The sequence below is a fragment of the Oreochromis niloticus genome, linkage group LG23, assembly GCF_001858045.2.
Source record: "Oreochromis niloticus isolate F11D_XX linkage group LG23, O_niloticus_UMD_NMBU, whole genome shotgun sequence".
Classification (NCBI taxonomy): Eukaryota; Metazoa; Chordata; class Actinopteri; order Cichliformes; family Cichlidae; genus Oreochromis; species Oreochromis niloticus.
Genome location: NC_031986.2, coordinates 6,055,157 through 6,080,366, shown reverse-complemented (window position 1 = coordinate 6,080,366; position 25,210 = coordinate 6,055,157). Strand labels below are relative to the sequence as shown.

Here is a 25,210-nt window from a genome sequence, read left to right as displayed (position 1 = left end):
CATAAAGTATGTGTGTAATAAAATAAAAATTAGGCAGCTTTTTATATCAACAATATTTTGAAATAACCTTTACAGCTTATTTAATTCTGCAGAGCAGGAAGTCTCCTGTCAGAGTAACGTGTCAGACGGTTTGCAAATAGCTCAACAGGGACCTCTAGTGCCTGAGAAGGAAAACTGCAACCCAATATGAAACTCAGTGACTGGAAAATGTAAAGTCTCAACTTTTTAAAAAATTGAATTCGTCTCATTTATTATGTTATCATTTTTAAGTAATTGCTATCAAACACAAACTTGAAATCGTGAACATTGTGAAATTTTGAGCCAAATTAGTGTGATTGTTTTCTTGTTTTTTTTTCCAACTAAGTGAAAGGGACTAAAACAGTCAATGCCAGCATGAAACGCATGATTTAAAAAATGAGAACGGCGCAACTGAATAACAATCTTAGGAAAAGACAAAAACTCCGGTTACAGACAAAATCTAATAATGAACAAATAAACAAACAAACAAATATTAATGTAACTCCTGCATTTGGCTTCCACGTTGCATTTCATATAAATCCCTTCGCTCAGTTCTATTTATGTAAATAAATTCTTATGTTAAAGCTGTTAAAAAACACAACGTACACCAAACAGCAAACAGTATAATGTAAAATAATCTAATATATAAATTGTATAAAAATTATGTAATCTATTTATATTACTGAAACTCATTATGTATACTAAATCTAAATCTAACTAAGAAATGTCACCATATTTGCGGTGATACTGTACTTTATCACTGAATCACACTAAGGACTGTCGGGGGTTGCTCGCTGCTCTCACTTCCGTTTATCGTTTCGAAATAAAATCTGCCCCAGTAATTATGGAGCAAATGTGGATGAAAAATATCATCGTCGGTTTTATAAATACATATGAAAATAGCTGAAATACACCCACCTCAATGGTTCCTCTTTTTAAATTTAATTTCCTTTAAAAAAATGCCAGTTTATGTTACGACTTCCGATGTAATTCGAGTCTGCTGCTGGCTTGACCCAGCGCGCACAAGAGAGGAAATCGAGCCAGTTAGCCGCTGAAGCCAAGACAGGTTAGCGCTCTGCTGACACAGACAGAAACATGGTGCCAGCTGCGGTGCTCTTTGTTTTCACACTGACCTGTGTGTGTGGACGAGCCGCGGCAGAAAAAAAACTAGTATATACGACTGTGGTGAGTAACGTTGAAGGTGCTGAAACGCCGCGAAAGCTGTGCGGAATTCCACAGTGTGTAGACGGTTGCGGAACTACATTTGTAATTTAGGAGGTCTTCTGTAACCATCGGTTACTTGTCAACATGTATGGTTTTCTCTGTAGGAATGACATCTGGCAGAAGTCTTTGGAGTCTTTTAGAAAAATCGGCAAAATAATACATTCAGGAATAATTATCATTAGGAAATTAGTAGGTAGGTTAAATGTTTTGCCTCTCACCAGCAGCTAGTATCGTATTGAACTAGAAGGCTGCAATGCTAACCCGTTCTAAGACTGCACACTGAGAGAATATGTCAACTTCAAAGTATTAGATAGCACGGTGTGCACTGACTTCAGACGAAGCCACTACAGGAATCCTCACTACATGCTAACTCTGTTAGCAAGTGTCTATCATTACTTTAGTAAGAAACGTTCTGAGGTGTTGTGGGCTGTAATGTTAATGTCACTGCTGGCAAACAAGAAACTGCATGACAGGCCTAACCTGTGACAACTTAGCTAACTTAATGAGGTTGGAATGAGCTCTGTCGATACACACTGTTTTATTGGTCCTGTCAAGTGATTGCTTGGCCAATAGTACAAACACTAAAAAACCCCGAACAATTAATGTGTAAATGTAGGTTACAGTGATGATAGTGTAGAATGAGCCCAATAGTCAAAGAACAGATGCACAAACTACAAAAGAGCCATTATTTACAGATGATCGGGAACACCAGCATGCCTCATTAAAGAAAAACAAAGTGTTTAAAGAATAAGGAAGTTATTGTCTTCAAGAGGCAACAATGAGCTATACACTGCAAGATGTACCGTTTTCTGTTGTCTTCCAGTGCATATGTGTTTTCCTTGCTTTATGGGTGGTGCACATTAGGATGTTTTTTGCATGTCTAAGGCTACCAACTGACAAGGGAAAGTTGCCTGTTTTTTAACACTTGTGTATTGGGGGAGAGCTCCAGGTCACATGTTCCCAATGGGTTTTTCCAGGCATTGGCAACAAAAATGTTGCCATAGTGTGAAATAGGAGATCAGGATATACCTGGACTCATTCTTAGAAACTTACCTGTAGAGCCATGACTGTATTGTAGAACAGATAAGATTAGAAAGGGATCATCCACTCTTCAAATAGAGTTGGGACACTTGTGTAAACTAGAAAGCAGCATTTCTCTAGTGGTTTGAAATAGTGCTGGGCGATATGGAAAAAATATTTATCACGATATGAATTATTTTATATCACGATAACGATATATATCATGATATACCACCTGACCTGTGCTCATCTGGAAAGTATGCAGTCTGTAAACAGCGAGTGGAGAGGGTGCAGTCTTTGTTTTGAGTTACCGTAAAGCATGTTGCAAATCCGGGTGCACGTACAGCAGCACCATGTGTCAAAAACACAAGACGGAGTTTCTTTGCGAAAAAATATCATTTTTTTTTTTATACTTTATCTTCTCTTGCATAAAGTTAAGAGTATGTATAGTGAGAAGACAACACTAATATATTTGCCACAGGCTATTTAACCCTTTAAGACCTACCATAGAACCAAGTCCGCCAGAGCTTATCTTTACATTTTACATGCTGTAGTGCCATTTGTGGGAGCATTTCTAGTTGCTATACATCAATACAACCGTTATAGCCCAAATTTTAATAATATGTATGCATTAAGTCCATAGTAATTACATAAATTGCAAAAAAGTGCAATAAACTACAAAAAAATTGAAAATCGTTTTTGTTTTTTACATATATTTCTAGTTAGAGAAATTTCAGAGGCTTATCCCTCAAAACTGTAAATACAAAAAAGTTGCACAAAATAGTTTCCAACCACGAGAAATTTATTTTGAGTGTCTTCATAGTTTTATTTTTGAGATACACTAATTTTTATATACTACAGGAAAAATGAAAATAAATAAATGCAAATTTGCAAAAACACAGCATGTGCATCAAAATAAACTATTTCCAACAGTGTAATTTGACTTCTAAGCATCCCAGAAACGATACAGAAAAGCATAAAGTCAAACATGACTTTTAAAAACACCAACATAGGCTTTGAAGCTAGAAAACTACATTTTCCGCGAAAATGACGTCACTTCCGGTTTCGGACAGGTAATGGCGGACATGCGATAGTTCGCGCTGAGTTATATTCCAACTAGGAAGTGTTATGAACAGCTGATTGGATCGGCAAAGCCTGTTTCTGGAATATTATGTTTTTGTTGCTGGAAGTGCTTTTTATGCAATTTTTGCAAAGCTATATGTGGAAGGAAACCGTGACCTCGGGCAAGCTAATGGAATAAGATGTAAGTACAACTCCTACGGTTTCATATGCAAAAGAAAAATTATTGCTACCTTAAGTGGTTCCAGTTCTACAGGGATTTAAAAATAGTTAGGCAAAACGGAGCGTGCCTGCTCCGACCGGTTGTAAAGGGTTAATTATATATTTTATGTAATAATTTATAAAATTAGGGTTAGAAACGATAGAAAACAAATGGCACGATAGACACTTTTCTATCATCCACACGATATATATCGTCATATCGCCCAGCACTAGTTTGAAAGCTGAAAATTGAAACCATTTGGTGTGTATTGTAGGATGTTTGGGTGGAACTGCTTGTAATAAGATCTCCTTTACTTGAAACTGATCGTAATGAACTCTCATACCAATGTTAGGGTTCATAAAAGACCTGCTTCATAAATACAGGTTTCACTGTAGCCTTCTTATTATTAAATATGACACAAACTGCATTTACTCGTTATCCGTGCTGTTTTTAGGGGACTGGTGTTAAAGCCATTTGTCCTAATGGTTTGACATTATAGTGTTGTCTAAACAGTGTCAGGCGTCTGCTGACTGGGTGTTGTGTCCACCAGTGATACTGTTAAAAGTAGAACAAAGGTTTTGTTGTCAGTATATGCAAGATAAGTTGCAGATGTTGCAAACACACACATTTTCTACACCCTGTTTACTGATTTACCATTTCAGAACCACCAAGAGTAAGAGCTTATTTCATTTTAATTCATGTAAAGCACCTTTGGTAGACTTTAAAAATACGTTTATGAAGCTGGAAAATAATATTTCAAGGTTTATCAGGCTTTCAGTGTCGTTTGTGCAGCTTTGAGTATTTGAAAATATTAAAATATATTCATATGTTTTAAATGCCAGTTTTTCATGACACTCTTTCTTTGACTTCTGTCCTCTCCAGTTGTTTCGGCATGGCGACAGATCACCAGTCAAAGCCTATCCCACCGACCCCCACCAAGAGAGCGACTGGCCGCAGGGCTTTGGTCAGCTGTCACAGGTATAACCAAGACTTCTTTTTTTCTAAAGTAACCTGTTAAATCTACATTTACTACAGCAGGCAGTTCTTTGTGTAGTAGAGCTGTCACACAGCTAAAGCTGATACAGAAAAATGTGTTCAGGGTACAAGCTAGATTACTGTAGCAGTGTTTTCCAAGTTTGTACAAAAAATAAAAGCAAACGTTGCAGCCAGGCTCCTGAGCAACACCAACCAGCTGGCCCATACTACTCAGATTTTTAACATACATGATTTTACAGTTCTGCTACTTTAGCCGGAGTGTAACTTTCTTCATATTTGTCGTTGTAGATAGGGATGCAGCAGCACTTTGAGCTGGGCCAGTTTCTGAGGACTCGATACAAAAACTTCCTCAATGCATCCTACAACCGGCACGAGGTGAGATGGAGCCTCCTTTTCACTTTTAGTCCACATGACAAGTCGTCATGAAGCTGTTAAAGTCAATCTGTGACTCTTGTTAATATTTGAGAGAAGAGGCCTCTTCAGAGTTCGCACCAGCGCACAAATTCCTGTAATATGACGGAAGAGTGCCTCTGTTTTTGTGCAGTTTGTTTCTTAATATTTAACTTTTAACTGTTGATATCCTAAATTTCAACTATAATACGTCTTAACATGCTTAATGCGTTTTGTCTTCAGATCTTAGTTCGCAGTACAGACTACGATCGCACCCTTATGAGTGCCGAGGCCAACCTCGCAGGTCCGAAGAGCTCTTCTTTCTAATATTCATACTGCTGTTTCTGGTACTCTTCTCATTTGGCGTACTATATTTTTTTTTTTTTCCCCTCATCCAGGTCTCTATCCTCCCAGCGGCCAGCAGGTCTTCAACCCTGACCTGAAGTGGCAGCCGATACCTGTCCACACTGTGCCGCAAAGTGAAGAGAGGGTTAGTGTATGAAGTCACTCCTGTTTGAAGTTGTTTATGTTTGCAAAAAGTTAGTCGGTGTCTGAAATATGTCTTTTTTTGTTTTTTTAGCTTCTCTCATTTCCTTTGAAAGACTGTCCTCGTTACCAGCAGCTGATGAATGAAACTGAACACACGGAGGAATTTTTAAACGTCACTGCAACATACCAGGTACCGCTTCTCTTCTGTAGTATATCTGTCCATTACTGTTGGGTCAGACGTATAGACTCAGCTTTAATTCAAGAGATTTAATATAAATAATATGCATTAACTATTTAGAAATGCAGTCAATTTCATATTTTTATGCTTATATAATGATGGCTAATTATAAATATAAGGAAATTAAACAAATGGAATTAACTTTAGACGTTTTCTCTCATCGATTGCTGTGAAAACGAGCCACACCTGGCCATAAAACAGATCATTGGCCAATCACCTTTAAGCATGTAAAAATCGAGAGACGAAGTAAAGTCATACAGAAAATGATTACTTCCAGTCTACAAGCTACTGAATCATGGGTGTACTTGGTTTTTCAAAGAATGCATACAATCCTGTGAAAATGTTCTTTTTCACAGGATTGTAAATGACTTTTTATCATTGGAGAATAAAGAGTAAGAGTTGGAGGTACACTATTCACGAGCCTGCTTTGTTCTTGTCTTCAGAATATCATAGAGTTGGTGAGGAACAAAACGGGGCTGAATAACACCACTGTGGAAACTGTCTGGAGTGTGTATGACACTCTCTTCTGTGAGGTGAGAACACACGTACACACACACACACACACACACACACACACACACACATATATTAAAAACACCAAGGAAAGCCAAATTCTCCATCAGCCTGTTTGTTGAGTTTTTATTTACAGCAACAACGTGTCAGAGTAGAATAGACCCAGTTTTAAATGATCCAATGTTTTCTACTGCCGTCTGATATGCAGCTAAAAGAGGCCGTCACGTTGCTTTAGTTTCAAAATAACAGCACTGTGCTAGTCAGGACATTCACAAGCTATTGCTTCAAGTTTGCTTATTTTTGTTGTGACTTGGCAAATCTCACATGTCACATGAGTTTTATTCTAATAACTCAACTGACCATTTTGAGGAAACGATGAACAGTTTGAGTAACACAAAGTGCTGCTCACAGCAGTTTCACATTTTTCTTGTCTCACTTCCTGCATTTCAGCCTGGCTTTAGGTGGACCGCATGAGCAGACGCGTGCCACTTTTACACTATTCACGCATGCTTTTACTTTTAAAGAGAATGAAGTAAAAGGTGCTATTTATACACCAAATAGTGTGAAATTTCATTTGAGCAGAGTACAGCTGAGTCACAGAGTGCAGCCACTGAGTAACTAAGTAGGAAAGTGTGAAAAAACTCGTCTTTATGTCCGTCTGCCCCCCCTCCCCCTCAAGTCTCAGCACAACATGACGGCTCCTGATTGGGTCTCGCCTGACGTTATGAAGAAGCTCAGAAAGCTCAAAGACTTTGGATTTCAGGTAAAAGCTGTGGTTCCATCTCAGCTTTCATTTACAGTTTCTGATCTCAGTACTGATATTTACTAATATTATCTAATGTGACATGTTTGCAGGTCATATTTGCGGTGCACGAACAGCAGGAGAAGAGTCGACTGCAGGGAGGTGTGTGTGTGTGTCTGTCTGTCTGTCTGTGTGTGTGTGTGGCTACCAAAACTAAATTTGTTAGGTTTCAGCGTCAGCCTGACAAGAAATACTTTTATTTATCGAACTAATCATTTCCTGGTTGTGTTGGTTTACCTTAAGGTAATATACATGAAATATTAGATGTGCCAAAAATCTGCTTTTCTGTTCACTTCCTTATATAATAGTATGTCACAGTGCATTTATTGATTCAGTTGACCCAAGAAATTCTCAGGGTTTATGTCCTGCGAATTATGGAAAACTGCAAATTTTAGATGTCGTTAAAAAAAAAAAATCCAAAACACCTAAATATGTGTTTGGGTGGCTAGTAGAGGTTTTAGAAAAATGAAATGAAAACCAGGAGAACACTTGTTTTGATGCAGGAATACTGGACTCCATCTGCAGTAGGGAGAGATGAATAGCACTCTTGGATTGGATACTGTCAAAACTCCCGCCTCCGAGTACAACGGTATTTCAGCATCCTTAGCCTCTACAGTTGCTTTGTGTTCTCTCTACAGTACTAAAAAATATATATAGTATTAATAATTTAGCATTAATACACATGGAAAATGATATATTGGCACAAAGAAAGCCATAAAACAAATTGTGGAGGATATTTGTGGTTTCTGTTTCTAAGAACAGTAATTAGTTCATTTCTAAGGAGAAATCCATGAACTCTGCACGTTTCACATATACAAAAGTAACACAGATGACCCCTGCCAGGTCAGGGTGCAGTTTCTGTAAAATTTAAAAACGGAATTGTGATTAAGATAAGAGCATGCTACAAAAAGAGTACGTAATCTGCTCTTACTCTCTGGTAACAAAGATTAAACATGTAGCACAGAGTTATAGAGACAGGACTGTCGATTGCACTTTTAGATTCGATATAATGAAGATTTCTGCTTTCATACAGAGTCAGCCTGTGGTTGTTTACAGCCCAGTACTCTGTGATTTTTAGATTTCAATTTTGTCTTCACTGTCATTTTTTTTAAGTAGTAGTTGTAGAAGTAGTATTAGTTTATAAAGTTGCCTTTAAAGATTTAGTGCGTCATCTTCTCCACTGGCTCCCTTCCTCCAAAACACAGTAATTATTATCAAACTAACCAGAGGGATTGCTGGTAGTTTAAAATATTCTGAAATGCTTCTCACTGCATTGGTTAAACACAGCAACGGGCCAGCAGAAGGTGGAGAAGGTGTGAATGTAACCCTCGAACGCTGCATGCAGTATTGTTACACCATCACTAATGTTGGGTATATTTTATCCGATAAAACATACATGGCAAGTTGAAGTAATTGTTTATTTCCTCATGTACAGTGTCTCATAAAGAAAATTCATCATGTGGATGTTGGTGTTCTAGGGTTAATCTGTCAGTAGGCTAGAGTAACGAGTGCGATAACTTAAAAACAGCGGTGCTGTTGATTTTTCTCGTGGTTTTTATATATGTAAAAATATGTTAAGAGTAGGTGAAAAAAACCCAACACTAAAAGGAGTATTTGTAATGGCTGCAGTGTGTTCAAATCTGAAGGAGCATGTTGTCCTTTTTTAATTGTTTTTTTGAATAAGTCTTTTTTTTCTATTCAATTTAATTTATTTATACAGCAACAAATCACAACAACAGTCACCTCAAGGCGTTTTATATTGTAAGGCAGACCCTACAATAATACATACAAAGAAAACCCAACAATCACATGACCCCCTATGAGCAAGCACTTTGGCAACAGTGGGAAGGAAAAACTCCCTTTTAACAGGAAGAAACCTCCGGCAGAACCAGGCTCAGGGAGGGGCGGGGCCATCTGCTGCGACCGGTTGGGGTGAGAGAAGGAAGACAGGATAAAGACATGCTGTGGAAGAGAGACAGAGGTTAATAACAAGTATGATTCAATGCAGAGTCTATAAACACATAGTGAGTGAGAAAGGTGACTGAAGAAGAAATGCACACAGCACTCGCTAGAAGGAGCAATAATTGCAAATGATGGTTTGTTTTTAAGAAGATTTATTAACAGTATTAAAATGATTCGAGCTGTCATTAATGGCTACAGGATTAAAGGGGTAACAGTATCTGCTGTCTGTCTTTCAGGGATGCTGCTGGGTGAAATCGTGAAGAATCTCTCCAAGATGGCCGTTCCAGACCCAAAACAGCAGCTGAAAATGATGATGCTCTCAGCGGTGAGCTAGTTCGAAGACTTTCTAGTAACTTTTTGAATTGTTGGTAAAAGATTGTTTTGTTTTTTGCCTGAGCCAGGTTAGCAGTTTCCCTGTTTCTGATTCTTTGGTTAAGCTAAGTAAGCTAGCTTAAGCTGTCCTATACTATTCTTTATATGCGTGTCTGTGTGCCTCACAGCATGACACCACTGTAGCCGCTCTGCTGGCCAGCTTGAGCGTATTTAATGGAATACAGCCACCATATGCCTCCTGTCTCATGATTGAGCTGTACAGGGAAGACAATGGGTAAACGCACACGCAAGCATGACAGTAAAACAGACTCCATGGAGTTGATAACAGTAGATTTAAGTGGGATGATGGGACTTTGAATTGTAAAAGTCTCTGTCTCGTGTCCACGCAGCTCTGCTTCAGTGTCCATGTTTTACCGGAACAACACCAAGATGGACCCGTACCCGCTTCAGTTACCGGGCTGCTCCCCTGACTGCCCCCTGGATGAGTTTGTAACAATCACAAAGCTCTCCATCTCAGACGACAGAGACAAAGAGTGTCAGCTCCCTTCAAAAGACACAGATAGAGGTGAGCTCTTCACACATAATAAAACACGACACACTTGACTGTTAACATTTAAAAAAAAAAATAGACTAAAACAATTTTGCACCATTTTTGCATTCTTCTTCATATTTGCAGTGGTCATCACCAGCCTGGCTGTGACCGGATGTGTGCTCCTCGTCCTCATTGTCATCCTCCTCGGCGTTCTTTGTCGGCACAAGAAGCCAATAAACAGCCGGGGATACCAGCATGTGATCAACCAGGAAGGCGGAGAGGATTCCTGACAGAAGCACAAACTCCTTCCTCGGAGATCTCCAAATCTTGCATCTTGGGAGGGCAGCGATGACGATGAACTTTGAACTCTAACCCACCCGCTCGCTCGCAGAAAAATTCAAACTCAGCCCAGAGAACAACTCGGCAAGACTTTAGATCCTGAGATAAAAGCGGAGAACGTCCTTGGTTTTAACATTCCTTGAAACAACATTTTTTTAATTTACATTTTTAAGGCTAAAGACTGAAAATATAGATTCTTAATTGAAAGTAAATAAATAGATTTTAATGAAACGTGTGGAGGATTGGGGTGGGTGTTGCATTTTAAGAATCCAGATTTTTATAAAAGCAGTTAAAAAGACAACAGCTGTGCTGTAATCTCGTCTGTAGACGAGAAAAATATTTTTTCCTTAATAGGTCAAACGGTGCGCAGCCTCATTCTGGGCATTTGCAAAACGACTCATTTACAGATGCTGCTGCTCACTCACTCGATCACCCTGTGGTGACGTGGTGTTACATGGTTAATGGTAAGGACCCATCACACCTGCCATAGTTGCCCTCACAAACAGCAGTGCACACCCATCTAGTATAAACAGTGACAGGGCTGTGGTCGCGCCACACTACCAATACAGCAACCATAATGGGCACTTTACGTACTGTAGCATCATGACTAACTGCTAGGTAAGCTAGACATGTCTTGTCAGCTCCTCTCCAGCACATCAAATGTTACCTAACCCCACTTGTTTGTTTAGAGTACGTTCAGCTTCACTAAGTGCCACACTGGGAAAATATGTCTCACACAGTCATTTCATGTATCCACATATTTGGTCTCCATTAGCCCTTCAGCCAATTCACAATTATTAGCCTTTGTTAAACTTAGTCAAGCAACATCCTGCATAATGATTAGAGTTCTCAAAGGTGGCTGCAATACAGCCCATTCACAGCATCATGCTTCACAAGTGTGAATCTGAGCAGTACTGCAAGTATGTGCCGCTGAATAAATCCAAAATGTAACCCGATGGGAAGTAATTAATCTTACACAATATTAGTGCAAGTCTTACTTAACAACCTGTTTCTCTGTGTTAAACGTGACAACTTGGTGACTGTGGAGGTGCACTTATCTGTTTGCTTTGGCATTTCCATGGTGCTTTGCAGATCAGCTAATACCGGATGGGACAAAATGTATTCGGAACCAGTCTTAGCTGGTTTGCTGATTATTTGGTTCTATTAATTTACTAAAGAGGTTTAATTCAGCATATATCTTCTTGTAATTATATCATTGCATTCTCCTGGATATTTCTAACTGCAAATCTGTGTGTTTGTACCAGTGCTTTCATACATCTGCCTCTCAGTGTGTGTATGTGTTGCTTTTGCACACTGGGGGTAATGTTGGTTCATTTCAGCTTTGGATCTGTATTGATTCCAGCACCTAATGATCAAGATGCCTTGTATGTTTTTAGTAATATGGTGTTTTTTATGCTGTTTGTAATTTCAAATCTTCCATGCGTGTTTGATTCAATAAAGGGTAGGCCTGTCGCTGAATGCTGCCCAGCACAGTGGCAGCTTGGCTTAAGCCCAATGTTTAATCTCTTGGCAGCAAGAAACCAAAATAGTATTCATGGAATTACCAACAAGAATCATTACGGTTTTGTTTTTTTGTTTTGTTTTTTTTGTTAAAGGTGTAATCTGAGCGTGTTTTTGTTTTTGTTTAGCTTCCTTTTTAGTCGATCCATTTGTGAAAATCTGGGAACTTGGGAACACTGGAAATGTAAACTTTTGTTCATCTTTGACTCTCTGCCTTATTTTTAATACTTTAAGTCATTAAAACTTAAATTGTGGTATGCCCACACTTTTTGTGATAATATTGCGAATAAATGAGGATGTTTCTTCTGTTACAGCGTTGACTTTGTTCAGGAGGTGAGGCTTGAGGTGAGAAGGAGCTGTGATGGAGGTGAAGGGGAGGAGAAAGACCTAATGAGAACGAGATGAAAATATACAAATGTTAAATGGTCATATATAGTTTGAAAGAGCTATTTGTGATCCTTAAATTAAGAATAACTTACAAGGTGCACTACATATATGGCTGTTCTCCAGTGACATACTTAAAATGCAATCAGGTGGAACGGTCCATGTTGGTTCCTTTATTCCAAATGGTGGGGCAGCATGGTGACTTCGACAAATCTGTGCTCACTCCTATGTATTTTTAATGGATTAATTCTAAGTTTATAAGAATGCATTAGTTTGTTGGGAGACATAATTACACACTAATCATTGAGTAAATCGTTTTTTTTTTCTGTTAAATGGGCTAAAATGGGTTTTTTCAGATAGAAAACCAAGTCGTATAAAAGTCTACTGGAAAACAAGTTTAAGTTCATTTTTTTTAAAAAGTTGTTCAAAGTAAAGTATTTGAAAATAAACAGTTTTAAGGCAGCTGAGTGAAAATACACTGGGTTAAACAATGGGACTTCAGTAACCAATAGGTGATATAACACTGGCTATGTCCATCTTATATTTAAAGTCTGTTTTGCACAAGTAAATTCAGGAACCAAATTTAAGTCTGAGCCTCGAGGATGTGTACTTTGAACTTGCATTTTGCATTAATCATCGCTAATCAGTTTAATAATAAATAAATAAATAAAAGAATGGACATTTGCTAAATGAGCCAAAATGTGCTGTCATTTTCAACATGAAGAAAAGAAATGACATATTCCAGGGAAAATGAGACTTAAATCTAATCAGAAATCAAAGCTGTTTTGGAAGATTTCCCCTTTGTCTTTTAAAATTAACACTTTTTCAACTGACGCTGAAAAACTAGTTCATGCATTCATTACTTCCAGGCTGGACTACTGTAATTCATTATTATCAGGATGTCCTAAAAACTCCCAGAAAAACCTTCAGTTAATCCAAAATGCTGCAGCAAGAGTCCTGACAGGGACTAGAAAGAGAGAACAGATTTCTCCTGTTTTGGCTTCCCTTCATTGGCTTCCTGTTAAATCCAGAATTGAATTCAAAATCCTGCTCCTCACATACAAGGTCTTAAATAATCAGGCCCCATCTTATCTTAATGACCTTGTAGTACCATATCACCCTATTAGAGCACTTCGCTCTCGCACTGCAGGCTTACTTGTTGTTCCTAGAGTATTTAAAAGTAGAATGGGAGGCAGAGCCTTCAGTTTTCAGGCCCCTCTTCTGTGGAACCAGCTTCCAGTTTGGACTCAGGAGACAGACACTATCTCTACTTTCAAGATTAGGCTTAAAACTTTCCTTTTTGCTAAAGCATATAGTTAGAGCTGGACCAGGTGACCCTGAATCCTCCCTTAGTTATGCTGCAATAGACGTAGGCTGCCGGGGATTCCCATGATGCATTGAGTTTTTCCTTTCCAGTCACCTTTCTCACTCACTATGTGTTAATAGACCTCTCTGCATTGAATCATATCTGTTATTAATCTCTCTCTCTCTCTCTCTCTCTCTCTCTCTCTTCCACAGCATGTCTTTATCCTGTTTTCCTTCTCTCTCCCAACCGGTCGCAGCAGATGGCCCCGCCCCTCCCTGAGCCTGGCTCTGTCGGAGGTTTCTTCCTGTTAAAAGGGAGTTTTTCCTTCTCACTGTCGCCAAAGTGCTTGCTCATAGGGGGTCATATGATTGTTGGGTTTTTCTCTGTATCTATTATTGTACGATCTACTGTACAATATAAAGCACCTTGAGGCGACTTTTGTTGTGATTTGGCGCTATATAAATAAAATTGAATTAAACTGAATTGAACTGAACTGCTGAATAAATACGTTTTCTGGTGCTACATCTTGCAGCTCTCTGAGGAATAGCTAGCATCTCACCTTCAGTTCGGATCATCTCAATAACCTGGTTAGCTGATCAATTCAGCCTCATGATCTGTGTGTACTCGTAGGAGAAGTCAGAACTGGTCAGATCCATGTTAGCAGACAATGAGGAGCTTCTATACATGAACGATTTCCATCTTAAAAACAGTGCAGTAGGCCTTTATTCAAACATGGTAGTGTTTTTTCTTGCATACATCATTAGTGATCTCTTGCACAGTAGGTTACATTCATTATGGCCACGGATGAAACAATTCATAACATGAAACAATTATCACTGCTTTTTTGTAGCAGGAAGAGCAAATACCATTTTTACACAAGTATTACTAGCTTCAAAAGAAAAATAGGATACTGAGTTGTTGCGCACTGTTTCAGAAACATGCATTCTGCACTGCAGATGAACAGCTGGACCAAAAAGAAAAATGAAAACTTCATTTCTTTCATTGTGTTTCAGATTGTCCAGTATAACCTGTTGAAGAAGTGATGGAAAGCATGAAATACAATTGAAATGAGTCTGTTAAAGTGTGTTCCAAAACCATGTGGGAACATTTTTCTTTTAGTCAGAAGAGATGGAGGGATTCTGATTTGGGACTGGGGTCATAAAGCAAAAAAGTTCCATTAAAAGTCAAGCTTTTAATAAAAGTGAAGCTGCAGTCTGTTATGAGATTTGGAACATGTGAAACATTATGAAGAACAATGGGGCAAAAAAAATAAACTGCATAATGTGTTAGACAGTAAAAATTAATGTAGAATAAACAGTAATGTAGAAAAGCATACGATCACACACACACACACACACACACACACAAATTACTTCACACACGAATTAGAAATTACATAGCCAGACACAATTAACAACATCATTCAACCTTTTTTTTGTGCAAAAATGTTTTCCTTAAGGAATGAAACTATTAGATATGATGGCATGTGATGGCACATTGATGTTTTCCTTTCCAAAAGGATAAATAGTAAAATACAGAATAAAGATGATTACTGAACAAAAATACAAGGTTTGAGAAGAAAAACCTACATTCAGGCCCTGAAAAGCCCTTTTTTTTTTCTTTTCTTTTTTTTTTTTAAATTGAAGGTGAACTTCTTTTCTAAGTGCAAATCGTTGCCTCACAGCTCACAAAGAATTAGGTGCCATAAAAGTTTTTGGTCACGTTTTACCGAACCTTTCCCTTCCAAACGAGCAGTAAGGGCCAAGTTATAGTCCAATATTGGATGTAGGCCACATATTAATACTATAATCTCCTATGTATGATGTGAGATTGTGATTGAGATGAAGCTATGATATATTTTAATTCTTGACAGTGTATTCACTATCTCACATAAGAATGCGTGATAGAATTTTTGCTCCAGTCTTACATTTTCACAAATTTCCATTGTATGATTTTGTCCAAGGTTGCCTGGATGTAGCTGTTAAATATTTTTATCCAACATCAGCAGTTTCATCAACATCGGCATTCTCTAGAAGCCAAGCAGATTTGGTTGAAGTCTGGCTCAGGCAATAATCTGTTAAACAGTTTTCCTCAATCGGGCTGATTCTGTTGAGATTGATACCCATACAGCTGCTACATATAAATCTGACTTTTTTTTTTTTTTCCTGGGCACATAACTCTTTTTAACTTTTTAAACTATGAACACAAGTTAAAGAATCAATCTATGACTTCATGTCCACAACATATGTGAATTGTGTTGAAGTAATATCAGCCAAGCTGAACTAGCCCATATTTTGTAATACCAATGTGAAACACAAGAGGGCGCTCTGAATCAATCAAGCAAGTCAGTAAGTATGCATTCATTTTAATGGCAATCTAGATGCCGTTTGAGGACACAAGGGTGTGGCTAAACAGAAATGTGAACCTAATTCAGTACACCTGTTGGTAAAATGCTGCTTCCTGGTGGTGAAAGTGCTGGTTTAACTTTTCAGAGGGTAATGACAAAAAGTACCTTTAAATGTAACAGTATTTTGCAAGTTTTGAGAACTGTAAACTTATTTGACCCAACCAACATTATGTGCCAGTAAAGGAGTGGTTCAGCAGCTTAAAGTAGGAAGGTTTTTGATAGCTTTTGCACACCTTTCTGTTTGTGTGGTACAATTTAACGGCAACATTTTAACCAAGGTAATAAATTTGCCTTTAAAAATAGATTCCTACCAATCTGTTTGGTGAAGGACTTGGCTATGAAAACACACGAAGCTAAGGAATCATTAGCTTCCTGCATTTTCTGGGTCTCTGCTAATTTTCTTGCTAAACAGATTAAGAAAGCTTCAGCACTCGGTATGACCTAGCACTCGCTGAATCAACAGTCACTGCAAATTAGCAAACGCTAATTCCTGTCAAAACTAGATCTTAAGAGTGATAAACATCTTTTGCAGAAGTACATAATTTAGTTTTCATAGTGAAGAGTTACTCCTATGTTTAAAGGGTTAGATTTTAATGGCCTAGCTTATAATGGTATTATGACAAAGGTTTGAACTTTCCCAAGAACATTCTGTATAGCATAAGGGGATTGTGAAAATATTCCCAGATCTGAATTGTGAGAAGAAATCTCTGTAAACAAATTTATGCATATGCATTTGTAGGAATGTGTAGGCTTACAAGATTTCTGGTTTCTGTTCATAGTCCATTAGTTAGCCAAATAGCACTGGCCAGTTTAATTTGATTAGGCTGTTTTTACATTCAGGTAAACCATCTGCGTGGCAAATAAAACAAGTAATGATAATTAAACTTTTTATTAGCTTCATCTTTTTTTTTTTTTTTCTTCAAATGTAACTACATCAGTAAACAGTGGCAGGCACACAAAACATTTTTTCCTTGTTAGCTGCTAGCTACACCGTTCTCTCCCACAGCTAGCTGGTCAAAATATTTTAGCTATGGCTACAGCTGATGACTCTTGTTGTGTTTGTGTAGCCATTTTTAAATAACGCTTAAGAAATATTTCACTTTCAAAAAAGTGCAAAGAAGTGTTAATGTGTAATAACTGAATACTGAATTGGAGAACACAGATGTTCTTCTATTGAAAAAGCCCACCTGCAGTGCTGTGCCCTTTCCCAACTTAGCCTACTGCCAATTAAAAGTTTGCATTTTTACGTTTCTATTGCAAACGGTCACATGATCCAAACAATAATTTGACAAGACGTCCCGAACTTGTCACTGTCATACTGTTGCAGATTTATGATTAGCCATTTTAGCTTACATACCTGCTTGATTATCGTATATATGCCGAAATGAATAGTGTGAGTGGAATTTACCAGGAAAGGGAAATGGGTGATGATTTTTCCGGTCGATGATTGGAACCAATCTCAAAAAATTATTGACAAAATATTAAACACAAAAAAGCATCTTCATTTGTAGGCATATTAGCTACTAGTGCTGCAAATTGTTCCATGGTTCCTGTTTAAAGATGGCTTTCAAAAAGCAAGTAGTCATGGTGTGCCAACCTTTTCATTGTTTACACCCCCACATTTCTCCAAAATTATTTGGCGAACCAATTATTACGCACAATTTGGTCCAGAGAAAAAGTTTTGTACAAGTACAAGTTATGACGCTGTTTGTTAAGCAGAATGCCGACAAAGAAAAAAACAAAAACAAAAAAACAACATTTTGAGTAATCAGTCCCTCTTCTTTCTTTTTTTTTTTTTCCTTTTTTTAATCTTTATGACCGCTCCAGCTTAATTCTGTGGGGTGCTGAAATACGTCTGTGATCCGCAGTGATAATTCTGTGGTGTGGAATAATAGTTACTGTGATGGTGATAGTTGTTCTGGGGGGTGGAGTAGTAGTTGTGATGGTGGTGATGGTGACTCTGGATGTTTCCATAGGCAAAAAGGAGGGGCGCCGTGGAAGATGGTGGCTGCTGGGCAGATGCCACCCCTGCTGCCAAAGGTGCATTACATTGGATGGAGCCATACCAACTAGATGCTCCTGGTTGGGGTGTGGTGGACAGAAGACTGAGAGTGGGAGAGAACACATTTTTTTAAACTACAAGCTTACAACACAATATTAAGCTTAACATAATTTAAATATTGTGTCTTTTAACCTCAAATGTTCATGCCCACCTGGCCCGATCAGTCCTGTTATTGATGCTTCTGGACAGGTCGTCATCGCTGTCGTACCGCCGGGGATTGTCAAAGAAATAAGCCCTGGAGCTGAAACTATGGCTGTTGATCATGCCTCCTGGAGCCTGAGAGATGCAGACATATTTAAGTTTTGTCTCAAATTTACAACTTTTAAAAAAAAGTTCACATGAGATAGCATTACAGTTTTTTTTAACTTCTTAGTTTACCAGGTTTTGGTTGGGTCTCTGGACTCTAAAGAAAACCACAACTAAGCTGGTAGGCAGCAGCTCCCAGAAGAACAGAATGATCCCAAACACAATGTAGGCTTCACCGCTGATCTCCTGTACGTCAGCCTTTAACACAAACACACTGTATTATGGATATTTTCTTTGACCTAAAACATATTGAAGGCAGTAAATAACTGAAAAAAAATAATCATAATGTAAAAAAAAAAAAAAACTTAAAATATGGGAATAATAAAGAAGGCTGAGAAGATATGGATACCACTCTGACATCAAAGTTCCAGTTTTATAGCTAGTGCCATGTAGTAATTATCGCAGCTTAGCCTAAATACTGGGAGCACAGAAAAACTGCTAGCCTTTACATATTTGAAAATATAGCTTCCAACTACCTACAAATTTACATATGTACCATTTTTGTAGACAAAAAGTTAAAAATATTTACCAAATTAACAAACTTCAAGTTTCTATTCCCTTCAGTTTGTATGCTAAGCCAAGCTAATCAATTCCTAGCTCAAGCTAAAATAGTAAGTTTTAATTTTATCAAGTAATTATCTCATAAACATATGTTTAAAAAAAACCCAAATTTTTCCTTGTTTACGTAATCTTACAACAGATAGGTGGGCTTCCATGTAGGGAGAACTTAAAGAGACAGGTTAAAACCGTATATTTCTATCAGACAAATATCACTCATGAATCATGCAAAGCCTCTAGCACCCAACATGGGATGATATTATCGGCCAAGATTAGGTGCATGCTAATCTATCATTATCAGCATTTATAATAGAAAAAGTTAAAAAAGAAAAAGAAAAAAGGTGACACCCCCCCCCCCCCAAAAACAAACAAACAAACAAACAAACAAACAAACAAAAACACCCTTCAACCGTGTTTTGACTGTTGATGTTCCATGCTGTATCCACCAGAGGGCAACCTTGATCTTCACTGATAGCAACGCACATTTACAACTAGAAAACAACAGCTGAAACACCAAGTACTGTTTTGGTTTATATCAGGTGGGCTATACTTAGTTAATACACACTTATTGAATAGTTTGGCTAGTAATGTAGTGGCAAATAATTTCTCCTGTCAGAGATCTGTTACTGTTTGTCGTGTGCAATACCTGCCCACAAAATACACAATGAAATTATTTAAAAAGGTCTGTCCATCTCAAAGCCTGAACTCAGATGTAGGTCAGTTCACACAGACACACAGTTATTTATAGCAAACAAAGCCCTTTACCCCATTAAGTATCACCTTCCCAAATCTCCTTAGATGGACTGTCTGCACACACGCATGCGCACACACACAGGCGATATATCTATAACTGAACACACATGATACAGTACCTGATCAGAAACACTGTACCAGCCATAATTAAAGGGACTGAATCGGTCCTGTGGGGTCAGGGCCACCACCACCAGGTTATAACAGGCTCTGGACATGAAGAGGAGAATCACCATGGCACCGATGGCTGTCGCTTGGCACACGGATGTACCCTAAAGGAAGGATTTCTATGCTTATTACAAGCTCACCATCAGCTGATGTGATCCACCAACACAACAGAGGCTTTAGCGTGACATAAATGTCTGACTACAGCCAAAGATTGAATTATAGGAGAGATATGATATTTTCTCACTGGATTTCTAAGGTTGCGTCCAGAAAAGCACCTTGTTCATTCATTCACTATTCCCTGTGTAAAGGTTACTTTATAGTTTTTATACTTTAGTAGTATAAAATCATTTCAAATTTTGGGACTTTTGGGAAGTGAGGATAAAATACCTCAATCGCCCCCTGGTGGCTGGTTGCAGAATAGCTGACCATATTCTTTTTTTCTGATAAATTGGTTTTTATGTTATAAAGATGGTTTATATCATAAAAACAATGGCAGACTCCTGCAGATGGGATGAAAATATGCAGGTTACAGTTTTCTTCACTTCCCAAACACAGTGCTGGTGGAAAGTGGATTATCTGAAGGCACTGAATGATCAGCATCAAAATTATTAATTCCTAATATCTCATATTGTTGAGTATTAACTGTATTTATTGATTAGAAGAAAGTAAAATCAGTGTATCTAAAGAAAAAGCAGCTGAACAATTCATGTTTTTTTTCCTTCTACCTTGGACTCGAGATAAACGTTGGCAGATGACATCTTGGCGATCTTGAAGATGCACACAGCCAGAGATATGGCACACAGCACAAACAGACTGTCGTTGATCAGGACCCGGGCCAAGACTGCATGTCTGACACTCCCATCACTGGAAACACAGAGGTTGCTAATGTCTTTAAATACTGGGATAAAATTCAGAATTAAAACTGTGCTATGAATGAATGTTTTCTCCTTTATTTTCAGGTAAGTAGAAAACATTCAATTAAATGTTTTGTTTTGATTAAAGGTTTTTGTGTACCTCGGGGATTCAGAGTGTTCAAGAGCTCCTTGCACTAACAGTGCACAAGTCAAATTCACCACCAGGAAAAATATACTGAGAGACAGGAAGAACAAACGCAGGGGAACCCTGGAGAGGGAAACAGACAAATACAGACAGGCAGTAAAAGCCAAAAATGTGACTTTATTCACACACAACAACTTATTAATATTAATAGTGTTGAAGCTGCAATCCATCTGTGCGCGCGGGCACACGTGTGTGTGTGTGTGTGTGTGTGTGTGTGTGTGTGTGTGTGTGTGTGTGTGTGTGTGTGTGTGTGTGTGTGTGTATAAAAGAGAAAGACAAAAAGAGACAAAAGAGAGACTAGCCATAAGCAGAAGAAGGATCTTATGACTTATTCTGAATTCTGTCTTAAATAATCAAGGTTAAAAGGAATACTGCATAACTAAATGCAATTTACTTAAAAACAGAAATATTACAGATTAAAAAGAGACTTACTTGTACTTTGTGAGCTCTGGTGAATACTTGGCTTTAGCTTTAAACATCACCTGAGAAAGAGACAATGATATCACTTTTATTACAATTATAAGGCAGATACTGTACATTAACAGTGTACTTCCAGTCCATACTGTTATCATTGATATTTAGTATTATAGCTTTGCATGTTGCAGCCCCCTCAGTTCAGCCAATGTCTCAGTTTAGCCCCTTAAGGTGACTTTCTTCTCATTGGCTGCCCCAATGATTGCAAATAAATGATTTAAATAACAGGTAGGTGGGGCTTCTGTGCTCACAGCTAGACATCTATGCCTGACCCAGCCATATTAGAGATATCCACTGTCAATTATATCATATAGAGCCAAGAAAAAAGTAAAATGTCTAAAACTGAGAGTTTAGAGCAGTTTGAAGTCACACCTTTTGGCTCACAGAGCCAAAGATAAAGAAAAACATCAGAGGGGGATAGATGTTACTTCCATAGAAACCACTAACAGACACATGGACATATGTCAAGTCTTTTAATCCATGCACTGTTAGCTTTTCTAGTAAGACATAATTTGGACTTTCTAGCTGAGGGTTAGATGGGATCACATTGTGTGCTTTTATTTTATATATTGTTGATTTTAGAAATTACATTTCTGTATGTTTGGGCCTTATGACTCACTGATTGTCACAGACTGTTCCTATGGAGCAATAAAACTGTTCTCTGACACAAGCAGAACCATTACAGCTGCACTCGCAAAACCTCTACTGGTTGGCAAGACTGTCATGTTACTTTAAATATTATCAAACTGCCACATTCACATTGTAAAGGCGAACTAAATGTTAGCCAGAAGCTAAATGCTAATAACAACAACTAACTGCTTTGCTGTACGCAGATGAGTAAATGGAAAAATGCGTCAATGAAAAATGATGCAAATGATAGCTATAGACATAACAGAACACACTGATCAAATAATATAGAGAGTAGCAACACAAAACATACACAAGTTCTTCAGGTTGGTTTTAAAGGTGTTTTTTCAGTTGCCTTGTGCACAGGTTAATAACATTTTCACCACTAGGGGTGATGTGTGCGGTTATTCTTCTAACTTCTGATATTTTCTTCATTCTCTACCTACATTTATGTGCTACCAGTGCACATAATGTGCTCCCAATTATTAGCCTGTTTGATTCTTGTGGTTCAAATTGGTACAGCATGACAGTATGACCCAGCCCCAGCTTAACTTTAGTTGCTTACTCTCTACAACAACAGAATTTGAAATAAATTTTTTTTAAGAGTTAAAGCCCCCCGCCCCTACACGTCTTTGACTTTTACAGCTCTGGCTAATTTTTTAAACTAATTTTAAATTATTTTTAAACATAGGAACTCACCAAAGGTACCTGTTAAAGTACTTCATCACCTGTGACAATCATATTTTCGTAACATCATAAAAATTAGGAATATTCTTCAAACAGTAAAACAGATGCAATGCTACACTATGCTAACCGCCGCACATAGCATAAAAATGAGCTAATAAACCGCCGAGACCGGCACTACACAAGCTGTTGACTCTCGGCCACCTTGTTGCCAACATCTTATCAGTAGCTGCCTAAAAAACATCAACCTGTGCCCAAGTCCAGCTTAAGGGTACAAAAGCTGGAACACAGACATCCACTGATGAAGTTCACTCGCTCCTTGGAATGACTCACTTTTCACAGATATTTAGCAAAACACTCTTTATTAAGAGGTACAAACAAGGAAACGCGCCAACATTTGCTACAATTGTTCTTGAGCAACGTTAAATGAAATCATAATCCATTTCTGACATTATATGTTACATTTGCACCGGACACACAGGACACTGACCCAGTCAACGCTGAGTTTAAACACACACGGACACGTACACACATTATCAGTGAGCCTTTTGTGTGAGAATGTAGGCCAGGAGGAGGTAATTTGTAACCTAGAAATGAAGCAACAAGGCAACAGATGACTACCAGGCTGTGTACTTTATGTGCACTATGTTTCTGCATGTATGTTATGGAATTAAAAAAAAAAAGAAAAAGACTCTATTAAAAAAAAAAAAATGTCCACTTATCAATATTTTGTCTTTAATAATGAGTAGACAATGAGATTAGTTCAATTTGTTACTGTGTTTTCTCTCAGCCTAGGAAACTCATCACTACATTACACTTTTTGTAGGAAGCAGAAAAAAATATATATAATAATGGGAAGTACATCACATGTCAGGAGTCACAGCTGACTCATCAGAAAGACACTATTTCAACACATGCGCGTCACACAGCAGTTGCATGATAATATATCAGACCTCAGCTAAAGAGGCAAGTGAACATTAAACAGTGAGGTGGAAAAATCATGGCATACTGTTTGAAAGAATCAGTCATGTGTTTTAATAGTAAAGCCCTGCGGATCGAACGGTCTATGATGATACTATGAGGCTCTTTTTAATGCATTTTTAGAAATAAAGTCAAATTAAGACAGAATATTTGATGAGAAATGAATGCCAGTCTACTGGCATAGAAAATACTGGGTACAATTTTCAGGCTCGTGTACAGCTCTGTGCTCTCATACAGGGGTTATAACATGAAAAGCGACACAATACACAGGTTTAAATACTGCTTTATGTTTAAGAACTACTTTGCAAGATGGAGAAGTAGTATTTAGACTCTTAAATAAAAGCAATGACCCTGCAAAAATACAAATACACAAGTTTTAGCATCAAAACATAATTAAAATACCTAAAGTTAAAATATTCACTATGCTGGGATATATACACTATATTACTGGATCAGAATTCTTAATGTGGACTTTATTTTAATGGTGAGATGATCTGAATTCCTCCTATGATGCTATATAATTTCATAAGACTATAATATATTAGTAGGTTTAAGTTTTAAAATCTACAAAATGTGAAATATTTGAATTACAAATGTTACAGTAGCCCTGAGGCATTTGTCACGACCCTAAGAGGTCCATACCTGGACTCAAAGAATAATAATTTGGCCATTTTTCAATGACAATAAGATTTTGTTTCATGTTTTTAAGTGTGGAATTTAAGAGTTTTCTTAACAGTTTTTACAGTAAACTGTATACTTTTGTGGGTTATTTTGATAGTCAGCAAAATGACCCTTTATGAGTCACTATCACATGGTTGGTGAAGACACTACCAGTTAACCCTGAGTAAGTGTCAGTAAGTGTCTGCCATTGATTTCCAGCCTTTTTGGCTTTTGTCCCATTTACACAAGACAATATTTGTCTGGGAGTTAATATTAACCAAAGCCATATTTCTGATATCCATTCATGCAAATTGTCACAAGGTAGTTTAATGCAGAAAACAAACAACAACCAATCGCAACCCACAAATTCTAATTCTTAACAGCTACCTCTCTGTCACTTTGCTTGTTACAAAAAATAAAACAAATAAAGCTGAAAGTTTGTAAAATTCTTCAATTATTTACAAAGCAGAGATGAATTCGTTGCTGCTTCATCGCTGTTAGTAACTTTGCTTACATGCAGGCCAGCTGAGCCACCGCTGGCGTAGAGATATTGGTTATAGCGGCTTTAACAATGATGTACAAACAGAAGAAGCAAGCAAAGTGTTTTCTGCCATTACTGAGCCTGTAATCATTTACTGCAGAGAGAGCTTTCAGTTTGAGCTGTATACACTATAAGAAAATATGATTCACATATTTTACTCAAATCTGGCCAGAACTGGAAATGTTCATTCACTGGGCTGGCCTGTCACATGATATTCCAACATGGGTATATTTAAATTTAGATTTAGACCTAAAGTGACAGCAAAGCAAAACAAAATTATATGTGACATGATTCATTTTTGTTATTTTAATACAAGGAAATGTAAAACTGATTTTATTCATATTTTGTGTGCATTTACACATAAGCAACAATGAATAATCAGCAGTCATAGGACACCATTGGTTTCATTACCAAACCTCCACTCAGCCAGTTGGATGGGCTTCCTTTTTACTCTCCCTGTATGTAAATGAGAAACTAGTGAACCAGTCGAGAGTGTGGAGGTGCTTCTGACCAGACGTCAAACCACAAGCTGGAAATGTTTGTTCACTGGGCTGGCCAGTCATGTGACGATCCCAACATGCGTA

The 25,210-nt window shown here is 37.8% G+C and overlaps 2 protein-coding genes across 3 annotated transcripts in view; one reads left to right on the top strand and one right to left on the bottom strand.

Annotated features, from left to right (window-relative positions):
• Positions 1–1,014: 1,014 nt before the first annotated feature.
• Positions 1,015–11,970, top strand: acp2 (acid phosphatase 2, lysosomal). The gene is made up of 13 exons (XM_005449955.3): positions 1,015–1,203; positions 4,427–4,522; positions 4,829–4,915; positions 5,174–5,234; positions 5,329–5,420; positions 5,511–5,609; positions 6,101–6,190; positions 6,850–6,933; positions 7,026–7,074; positions 9,171–9,259; positions 9,435–9,541; positions 9,657–9,832; positions 9,944–11,970. The coding sequence occupies exons 1-13, from the start codon at positions 1,114–1,116 to the stop codon at positions 10,087–10,089; spliced, it is 1,266 nt and encodes a 421-aa protein (XP_005450012.1). The 5' UTR covers positions 1,015–1,113; the 3' UTR covers positions 10,090–11,970.
• A 2,079-nt stretch (positions 11,971–14,049) lies between these two features.
• gpr137c (G protein-coupled receptor 137c) overlaps positions 14,050–25,210 on the bottom strand; it is a 17,258-nt gene continuing 6,097 nt past the window's right edge. Inside the window, exons 3-9 of one of the 2 annotated variants that reach the window (XM_005449956.4) lie at positions 21,092–21,141; positions 20,615–20,722; positions 20,326–20,464; positions 19,555–19,704; positions 18,197–18,322; positions 17,970–18,094; positions 14,053–17,861 (exon numbers count right to left, since the gene is read on the bottom strand). In XM_005449956.4, coding sequence (XP_005450013.1) covers positions 17,585–17,861; positions 17,970–18,094; positions 18,197–18,322; positions 19,555–19,704; positions 20,326–20,464; positions 20,615–20,722; positions 21,092–21,141 — 975 coding nt within the window. In that variant the 3' untranslated portion in view covers positions 14,053–17,584. Of the gene's footprint in view, positions 17,862–17,969; positions 18,095–18,196; positions 18,323–19,554; positions 19,705–20,325; positions 20,465–20,614; positions 20,723–21,091; positions 21,142–25,210 lie in introns of both variants that reach the window. The other variant, XM_019351697.2, reaches the window with a different exon arrangement.